General features: G+C 32.2%; 1 protein-coding gene across 1 annotated transcript; it reads left to right on the top strand.

Annotated features, from left to right (window-relative positions):
* The first annotated feature begins 1,129 nt into the window (after window positions 1–1,129).
* LOC127081984 (uncharacterized) lies at window positions 1,130–1,621 on the top strand. The gene has a single exon (XM_051022209.1). It carries the CDS (start codon window positions 1,130–1,132, stop codon window positions 1,619–1,621), a length of 492 nt encoding a protein of 163 aa, XP_050878166.1.
* The last annotated feature ends 9,717 nt before the right edge of the window (window positions 1,622–11,338 follow it).

Below are 11,338 nucleotides of genomic sequence, written 5' to 3'. Positions count from 1 at the left end.
CTGCATAAAATATATAGCAGAATCATCCATCTTAGTCGTATATAAGGTTTTAAGGGTGGGGAAATATCCAGTATACTAAAAGTTTAAAATTACGGTATAACAAAACCACATACCAGATATTTTAAAAAATACGATGAAAACTCAAACCAATATTTTGAAAATCCTATAAAAATGTGTGTTTATTCTTCTTGATTAGTAAAGATATATCTACTTTTTTAATAATGCGACCAATTTTTTTGAGTTTTATTGGTTGTTTTGAGTATATTTTGTGCACAGTCTGTAACTTTCGAAAGAGGTAAATAATGACAAGAATAGTTTATGCATTATTGAAATAAATGGAAGTGTTGTGATCAAGATGATCAAGTTGGGGATGCCCGATAGACTTTCCAAAACATATTTTTCAAATTATTTGGGTCAATCACAACCCATTTGAAAAAAAATGAATGAGGATTTCTTAATGAACCCCATAAGCTTCTTAGCCACCACACGAAAATCCAAAAATGCCCCCTATTTTTGGAGATGCATCTCCGGATGCATCAATTACACACTCAACGCATGCAATTTTGAGTGGCACCCTATAAGTTGTGTTATTTTTATTCTGGATATGCATCTCCAGAATATTTCATGAAATATATTCATAATTGACTAGTTCATTAGAAATTTCGGAGATACATAGCCGAAAGTTTGGGTGGGATTTTGAAATATTCTGTCACTTTTGCATTTCAGATACTTCTTGAGATGTATCTTTGGAATAATCTGATAATATCATCAGTTGCACGATCATACAGCCATTGTTGCCATTGTTGTTTTTCAACTCAAACCCTCATCAAAAAACCCTTCATTCTCAATTCATTTGTTCACTCTAAATCTCCAATCTTTTGGTTTATCACATCAAAGGGAGAAACAAAATATAGAATTTCAGGTAAAGATCCTTTATTTCCCATTGCATTGCTCACATTAACCTTGCATTTTTTTTTTTAAAACGAGCGTTGTGTCCAGAAATGTATCTCCGAAACGAGTATGAACTTTTCCAGAGATGCATTTCCGAAATTAGTCTGTGTTCAATTTCCAACTTTGTTTTCAGCATTGTCGCTTATATGTTGTTATGTTGTAATTGTTTTCATTAGATATGGTGCACCCTGATGTTTTACCAAAACAAGTTTTTTCTCCGAATGTCCAAGGAGTTGTCGTGAAGGCGCTAGATGTTGGGAACCAATTTAAAAATGAGCAAGAGTTTGAATCTCGTGATCAAATGCTTCAATGTATTCGTATGGAGGCTGCTAAACTAGGATTTGGTGTGGTTATCAGAAGATCCGATAATGGTTTGGATAGAAGATGCGCTTTTGTGACAATGACGTGTGAAAGAAGCGAGAAATGTAAAACTTCTCTCCGAAATTTTAAAAGAGACGACACCGGTTCAAGAAAATGTGAGTGTCCATTTAAGGTGCATGGTTACATGTTGACAAACAAAAACTGGAGATTTAATGTGATATGTGGTTTTCATAAACATGATTTGTATGAAAAATTAGTCGACCATCCTAGTGTGTGTAGGCTCATGCCGGAAGAGAAGGAATGTGTTACTGACATGATATTGAATCTGGTTCAACCAAAAAATATATGAATTATCAAGCAAGTGTATAATATTTGGTACCTAACTAACAAGGCTCTTAAGGGGAATAGGAATGAAATGCAGCAACTCTTGAAATTGTTGGATGATAACAGTTACGTGTCTACGTACCGAACGTGCAAGAATGAATTTACTGTTAGAGATATATTTTGGACTCATCCTGATTCCATAAATTTGTTCAACATGTTTCCTACTATGTTCATACTTGATTCAACATACAAGACCATAAAGTATAGACTTCCATTATCGGAGATGGTTGGTGTTACCTCAACTGAGAAGACATATTCTGTTGGGTTTGCATTTCTTGAGTGTGAAAAAGAGAATAATTTTACTTGGGCCTTAGAGGTGTGTCAGACACCGTTGAAGAACCAAGGTGAGATGCCTAAAATGATTGTTACCGACCGTGATACCACCTTGATGAATTCAGTTGCAAAGGTATTTCCTTCTTCTAATGCATTACTTTGTAGATGTCACATAAAAAGAATGTGAGAAGTCGGATTAAACCTGCGGTAGGGACGAAACAAATAGAGTCCAAAGATGAAAAGTTGGTGAAAAGGGGTGTGATTGTTGAAAAACTAATGGATGCATGGAATCGTATAATAAATTCTTCCACAAAAGAACTACATGTCGAGTTTGTTATGCATTTCAGAAAAGTGTGTTAAAAGTATCATGAGTTATTAAAATATGTTGAAAGCACAATTCTTGACCAAGTGAAGGAGAAAATCGTTTGTGCATGGACCGACAATGTTAGATGTAAATCCCTATTTTTAGTTATTAGTTAGGAACCTTAATACAATATATTCTCATTGATTTATTTGTGATCGTAATATGGTGAGTTCTAATTAATTAGGCTTAGTTATTAATTTATAAGATGTTTGAATTATTAATTTTATATTTTTTTAATTCATTTATTTTATGTGAAGTAATATTTAATGTTGATAATTAAATTAAAATTTAGGATAATTAGAGAAACTGTTTAAATAATAGTTTATGAAATGTGAATAGTAACATAAGTAGTTTGAATTATGAATTATGAAAATATTCATGTGAGTATATAATAATAATAAAAGTCATATCAATTATTTCTCCAACTAATTCCCTATTATTCTCTTGTGATCTCCGTTTTCTCTCAACTCACATCTCTAAATATTCATAGGTTCCCGTACAAACCATTCACAAAAAATATTTCTATTGACCGACAATTTTACAATATCAATAATCCTCATATTTCATTCCGATGTTATTGAGATTGTTCCTTGAAGTTGATATTTGTGTAGTCATATCGTAGAATTGTTCGGTTCAGAGAAAAATCCATTAAGGTAAAGGCTTTTCCCCATGAAATTTTAAACTAGATTTGAGTTAGAAATTGATCAAATATTTTTTATATATTTTAGTGTCTTAGATAGTTGATGAATTGAAAACTTAAATTTTAAAAAAGCTATGAATCTTGCACCCTGGTTAAGTTAAATTAATTTTGTGTCTAGTAACATCTAATTAAATTTTCAAAAGCCAATATCAACATATATAGACAGTTAATTAGATACAGTAAGTAGGAGATATATGCATATCAAACTTCTTTGATTGAATAAATAAATAAATAACCTAGATTTAAAGTAACATTATCCTGTAGAGTAAAGGAGCATATCTTTCCTATATTTAGCGGCATAGTAGTGAAGTATGAAATTGGATTCTCGCCAAAATTAAATGGAAAAGTTAATTCTAAATGAAAAAATATATATTTTGTTACTTCGATATCTATGAGTTATATTATGAGTACACATGTATCATTTTATTGCTTTCAATGGTTAAGTTGTTTGGGCTATGTATTGGTTGTAGATCTATATTGATTTTACTATAGAAATATATGATATATGTATATGGATGTAATCCAAAATCGTACTATGTTGGGATATATATATATATAGAAAGGGTGTGCTAAATGCTAAGTGTTAAATGTTATATGATGCCATCCAATATTCACAGTGAATTCAAGTGTTATAAAGTAATGGCCAAATGATAACTAACTTCAATATAATATATTCATGGATATGTTGGGCTAGGTGGCGGAACTATATTTTCATTTTTATCATGCATGTCATTTCTATTCTGTGAGTGTCTTAGTGGCGGGTAAAGATCTATGTGTGATTGTTTTTATGGCGTTTAAAGATCTCTTAATGGTTGTCTTTGTGGTGGATTGCCTTTGTGACGAGTTGCCTGTGTGGCAGTTTATATTCGGATCATTTAGATTTAAAAGCATGCATAGTTGCATATAATTCTTTGTAGTCGTTGTTATTCTTAATCTTGAGTTAATTACTTCATGTGCGTTTGTATCGGCTACTGTTCGATATTAACAACTTTGGTGAATTTTTCTTTTATTCAATTTTCTTGGACGTGATATGTGTATATTTATCTGCCTGGTTTTTTAGCTCTTGTTTAGTTTAGTTTGATATGGTTTGTGGTTAATGGAAACTGACCCCTTACAACAACATTTTAGGTACAAATGTGGAGTTTCAAAGTGATTGATGTCTGCTTGATACATGGTCGTGGAAAAGAAGGGGTTTTCAATAAAAAAATACTCCAGTGGTTTATAAATTGATTGCATTATATTTTAAGTATTTATTTATTTATCTTTGAATGGAGTAGAAATGCTGTGATTTTTCGCTTGTAAAATTGAATTGTCACCGAATTTGATTATTTCAAAATCCACATATTTTATCTGAATAAATATCTATTTATATATATTAAATCCAATGCTTCAAATTATTTTGCGACACTTAATCCTAATTTTTACAAAAATAACTCACATCATCTTATTAGCTTATGTGTACATCTTCTACTAAACCACCAATCAAAACACTACTATTTGCCAACACCTAAATTTTGACTCTTTCTCTTCAAAAGCCTCCTTTCACATTTCCTGATCCTCCAATACCACGTTACAAATGACAAATTCTTTTTCCTACTCATACAAATATCTTAGGAAGTATGGTTGTTCTCCCATTCGATTTTCTTCTTTCTATAGTGCGATTTTCTTCTTCCTATTGATACCGACACATAAATTTTGGAATTCTCCGATTACAATTAATTTTCTACTTCCTACCATTACTGGTTCAATTTTTTTCTTTCTACCATTTTTGACCAATAGATTTTGGATTATTGTTCTTGCAGAATTTGATCTTGGATTTCCTTAATTATTGTTACCGTTTCTGACAAACCGATTTGGAATTAAGATTACTGCATACAGACACATAGATTTTGGAATTCTCCAATTACAGTTTCATTTTCTATTTCCTACCATTACTGGTTCAATTTTTTTCTTTCTACCATTTTTGACCAATAGATTTTGGATAATTGTTCTTGCAGAATTTGATCTTGGATTTCCTTAATTGTTGTTCGAGTTTCCCCTTGCTACCGTTTTCGACAAATCGATTTGGAATTAAGATTGTTGCATACAGATAGATTTTAGAATTCTCCAATTATAGTTTAATTTTCTACTTCCTACCATTACTGGTTCAACTTTTTCTTTCTACCATTTTTGACAAATAGATTTTGGATTATTGTTCTTGCAGAATTTGATCTTGGATTTCCTTAATTATTGTTGGAGTTTCCCCTTGCTACTGTTTCCGACAAATCGATTTGGAATTAAGATTGATGCATTTGGTATGCATGAAGTTGTTCTTGCAAGATTCAATTTTGGATATCTCCAATTACGGTTAATTTCCCCTTTCCGTAAACTCCAATAGTTGATTATAATTTTTGATAAATCCATATATATATATATATATATATATATATATATATATATATATATATATATATATAATTCTTCAAATATGTTAAAAACACAAAAATAAAATATATTGATCAATAATTTTCCTTTTCCTTTTATGTTTTTAGTGTATTCGGAGTGTTTCTCAAGGTTAACTACCAATTTATTATATTTGTATATTTGCTGAGTGTATTTCTATGGTGTAATTTACTATCTCATGCCCCCAATCAAACCAATAATGGAGATTGAATATCGTCATGACCTATGATTACAAAGCTGAAACTATGGGAAAATTTGTATTGGTTCAGATTGATTTAATTTGTATTATCAATATTATAGGAATATATAATCTTATACATTTTTTTGGTCAATATTTTTTTTTATGAATAATAAATATACTATTTTATTTTAATCCATTTTTAAAAAATATATAACATATAATATTTTTATCCCAAATATTAATAACATCAAGGACCATGACAAAAAATTACCAAAATAAAGTGTTTACTTATACATTAATATTATTATAAATATTCATATAATTTTTTTAAATATAACATAGAAAACAATCAATATAAAAATAAATAGAAGATATCATTTTTTTACATTATTTTATTCTTGATAATAATTATTTATATTTATTATTTTTAATAATAAAATTAATTTTATTTGAATTATAAATAATAAATATAGATAATAAAGGCCTATTAGATTATATTCAATAAAAAAGTAAACATTTTATATTATTAGTATGAGAACTAAATTTTACACTTTTAAAAATTAGAGGCATAGAAAATATGTACAATGTATTATACATATTAATCATTATCTCTAATATTAATAAATTATACGGAATAAAAAAAGTTACTAAGATAAATATTCAATAAAAATAAATATTTCTCTAGAAATTATTCATAATTAATATTTATTAAAATTGAATATCAAATAGAAATTTTTACAAAAATAACCCACTTTTTCAAGGAAATTCCCAAAATACCCCTGGTTTCAAAAAAAATCTCAAACTACCACTTTTAGGAGGAGTCGCCAATTGAATTGGAGACTCCTCTTAAAAATTGAATGGAGGCGCCAATCCAATTGGCGCCCCTGTGTAGGGCTTAAGAGGAGGCGCCAATTCAATTGGAGACTCCTCCTAAAATGCAATTTTTGTGTTATAAATAGATGCGTTGTGTGAGTAATTGTTCCACATCTCATACAATCATTTGGCAATCATGTTTAGTGTTCGTCGCCGATACGGTAAAGTGATTTATGCGAGAGACAAACCTCAGATGCTGATGTTGTTCTGGAACATCATTGCGTTCGATCAACTGAAGAGGGAGTTGGTTTGTTGGTTAGATGGGAAAATACCAGAAGGGGAAAAAATTAGAAGTATTGAGAGACTTGACAGTATCTTTGGTTGGGTGCGAATGAAGATTGATAAGGATGCTAGGGAAATGATGTTCGGTCGAGACGACATCAATTTGATTGTTGTAATCAGTTAGAAATATTTATGTTTTCAGATAGCTTATTTTGTATTGATGTTTGTTGTGAACCTCATTGTAACAAAAACTTAATGATATATAATGATTGAAGGTTACAGAAATACAATGTTACAAAAAGCTTAAGACCTAGATGATGCTCCTCGATTGGGACAATTGTTCTTGGTGTGTCCTGGTTAACGATAGATACTACATAATCTTATCATTTTATATGTGGAATCCATCTCTGTTCTGATACGTGTGCTGTTTGGCCTTCCTTTTTTCTTTCTACGCATCTCGTCATTGTGCCAAACAATATCACCTTCATATGGAGGCCAATAATCCTCCATTGGTAGTACCGAGAAGCTTTGATTATATACATTCATGACGATGTCGGTCTTGTACACATCAGATAAATGGCTATAAGCATCTTGACGAGTATAAGCGCATGCTGCAATGACATGGGAGCAAGGTATGTGGAAGGCCTGGAATTTTCCACAATCGCACTAACTTCTGTTTAGTCTAACAGCGTAGGCTAAATTTGATTTCCCCTCGTTGTGGTCCATTGTTTCCTGGACGCTGAAATTTTGCCTATGACGGTCAAAGACTGTTACAGCGTTTGTGCTAGCTTTGATGCTCTCCTCTTTCATGACCTTCATGCAACACTCACTGAATACTTGCCCGGACATTAACACCGCACTCCATCTTTCACCTATGGTTGCGAACGTAGAAGCCAACCTATAATAGGTTGATCTTACCAAGGCGGTTATCGGCAGATTTCGAATTCCTTTGAATACCCCGTTCATACATTCCACAAGGTTTGTTGTCATGTGGCCTCATCGACAACCTCCGTCAAATTCCCTTGTCCACTGCTCTACTGGTATGTTATTTAGCCATCTCCCTGCGTCTTCACTAGACAGTCTAATTTCATCATGATAATATTGAAATGACAACTGAGTTAGAGCATTCCCAGCATTCACCACCTTCTTGCGAAGATTCTTATCTTTTATGCCCCAAAATATCCCAGATCCCCCAGCTAGCCTAGGAGAATGGCATTTACGCAAAGTTAACGACCAATGGAACTTCAATCCATGGCAAAGCTTCGCAAGATCGGAGTGTCGCAAATGGAAGCACCGTCATGACCATGTGTTAACTGACGCAGTCATGCCAACTGAAGAAAAACCAAGTCGTACTTATATGGCTTGGTACAGATCGGTTGGTTTTCAGTTCATCGCCGAGGATATGTACTTGTACGACCCACGTCAGATGACTTACACACCTGACACCTCAACATCAAACCCCAACAACAGTGTCAGATCGGATACACACAACCCCCTGTCCGTCAAACGTTCCGTTCAACCAACACACAAACATACAACCAAAACATTCCATACACCCAACCCCAATACCAAGAGCATACCTCATAGCACCACCAAAAAATTGACCATCAACCTGAGACTCAACATCGCTTCGCACCCACCTCATCACCCTACCAAAGTCGCCTAAGCCAGAACACCCAACGATCATTCAACACCAACCGCCCCTCCTCCTACCGTAGTCAAGAAGCCCAAACCTCACAAAACCAAAACATCCAACAACCCTATCTCTACCAAACACCCCAACAACCTTTCCAACCTTTCCTCGACGCATCGTTCACACCCATGTCTCCCTTCAACCGTCCCAGTCGCCCATCAATGAGTCAACCACATCCCAACTTCTCTGGCATGGGTCATGAGCTCAGCTACAGCGGTACACCATCGATGCATACTGAAGAATATGTCGACTTGTCTGACTACCTCAACAGACCTTCTCCTGTAATTGGTAGTGACGCTCTTGGCCCCTCAGATGCTCAAACACCGGCACCGAATCATCAATGTGGGTTAGGGCCACGGGTTAGGGTAGCTAGAGGATGTGGGACCGGGGGTCGGTTAGGTGATCCTGGTTATCACCATTAGGTTTCTTTGTGTAAACGGCAAATGTTATTAATATCAATTGGTCCTGTATCAAATTTATCTATCACGTATACCATTTACCAAAAAAATTTGCATTTTACACTGAGGCTCCAGTTGAATTGGCGCCTCCTCTTAAGCCCTACACAGGGGCGCCAATCCAATTGGCTATGGCACCTACCCTAGCCAATCCAATTGGCGCCTCCATTCAATTTTTAAGAGGAGTCTCCAATTCAATTGACGACTCCTCCTAAAAGTGGGGTAGTTTGGGATTATTTTTTAAAACCAGGGGTATTTTTGGAATTTCCTTGAAAAAGTGGGTTATTTTCGTAAAAAATTCTAATACTTAATTTGAATCAACAAAATATAAATTTTATTCTTTAATAAAAAATCTAAATTTTATTCTCTATAAAAATAAAGTTTATTTACCACTAATAATAGAAGAATGACAATTATTCTTAAGACAAAACGTCGTAAATCAATGTAAAAGGTTATTCAAAATATTAATGTCATTTTGGTGAATATAATAATAAAAATTTATAATGGTTTAAAGTTTTTATAACTCACAATTCATACCGTTTAAAACGAGTTGATAGGACTGTTTACTTGCCTATTAAATAATTGACTAATTCAATTTACTTGCCTATTAAATAATTGACTAATTCAATTTTATCATTATTAAGAATTAATTGGATTCTAACTCTATTATAATTTAGAAATAATATTCATTTACTATTTTGCCAATCATATTTTACATATTTAATAATTAAATTTATGACAATTAACCGTTTGTTAGATCCTTACTGCTTTATAATTAATAATCAATATACATGGTTTGCTTATATATTATTATTATTATTATAAATATTCATATCAATTTTTTAAAAAAAATATAATATAGAAAACTATCAACATAAAAAAGATCATTTTATATATTATTTTATTCATATTTATAATTAATTATATTTATTTTATTTATAATCAAAATAATATTCTTCATATTTTTGTTAAATTATAAATAATAAATATAGGTATTCAATGATTAATATTATATTTAATCAAGTGTACATATTTTTTATTATTAGAAACAATTAAGTTCAGATATTATCATTTGATGATGATGAGTCACTTCTTATATATAAATTAAAGACTAAAAAATTCATTAAAGCAAAACAAAGGAACAACAACGGCTCATCTAAGAAAAAAAATAACTAAAAACCCATAAAAATTGATTCTAATTTTGAAGTTATCTTTCATGTTTTAACATTTATTTTGATGTCCCACTTTACATTTCCATATTTATAAATGTACTATTTTTCAATTAAAATTAGACTATTTTCTTTTGTTATGCTAATTTTATTATCTATATTAGAATTTTCATAATAAATAATATCTACCATGAATAAAGTTTTATTTTATTTCAACAATTTCTATTTACTATCCGCACGATCTTCTTTATCATCCGCGCATCACGCGGGTCCTAATCTAGTTTTTAATAATTTCTAAGTCATGTTTTGGATGAAAATTCGGAGCGTTACATTAGACACCTTGGAAATACAACAACTAACAGAGTTGAGTCTGTCATGCCACTTTGAAAAATTGGTTGGAAAATACTAAGGGTGGTTTGTGTAGAGATTGGGACTTCGTGAACAACATGATTTAAAAGTAGCATAATGAGATACAAACATCATTTGGTCGGAGCATCACAGTCTTGGAACACAAATTTAAAGACAACACTCTTTATTCTCAGTTGGTCGGTAACATTTCTCAGGCGGGTTTGAATTATATTTTTCACATGGAAAAATGAGTTGATAATGTAGGCTCCGATAGCGCAAAGTGTGAATGCACAATTGTGAAAACATATGGTCTTCCATGTGCTTGTGTTATTACAAAAAAAGGTGAAACTTGGCGATTCAATAAGAATGGATGAGGTTTACACTCATTGGAAGAGACTTAGGTTTGATAATGATCGTGTCATGAATGACGGTAAATCAAATATCTATATTTTGACCAAATGGGAAGTGATACAAGAGAGATTTTTGAAATTTGATGACAACATGAAACTCCACATCAAAGAGCAATTGAGTAAGATTGTCTATCTGGAAACCACCGACATGAAACCGCCCTCTCAACCGGTAAAAACAAAAGGTGCTCCAAAGAAAATTAAGCCTACATTGAATGACAATTCGACTACACGGTCACCTTCATATTTTGAACATGTTGACAAAGTTTTTCCTGACTCACCAACTCCAAAATCTCAAAAAAGTGTTGTCAAAGGAGCTCGCATTAGCAAATCACCTCCTACGTCGCTTCCACCAAAGATTCAATTTATTGACGAGATGTCGATTTATCCACAAATACATCGAGCGGATCAGCAATGTTGAGGGGGATGATAATTGTAGATATAGAGTTGTTTCGACTTTACTCGATAAATGAGAAGATAATAACATACTTGTCCGTCATCAACTTATCCAAGAGTTGAGGACTCATAAAGAAACATACACACGATTGTACGGAA

Source organism: Lathyrus oleraceus, chromosome 5, assembly GCF_024323335.1.
Source record: "Lathyrus oleraceus cultivar Zhongwan6 chromosome 5, CAAS_Psat_ZW6_1.0, whole genome shotgun sequence".
Classification (NCBI taxonomy): domain Eukaryota; kingdom Viridiplantae; phylum Streptophyta; class Magnoliopsida; order Fabales; family Fabaceae; genus Lathyrus; species Lathyrus oleraceus.
This window is presented reverse-complemented; position numbering and strand designations above follow the sequence as displayed.

Excerpts from the sequence above, each read along its gene's own strand:
- LOC127081984 (XM_051022209.1), top strand. The coding sequence starts at position 1,130 with ATGGTGCACCCTGATGTTTTACCAAAACAAGTTTTTTCTCCGAATGTC.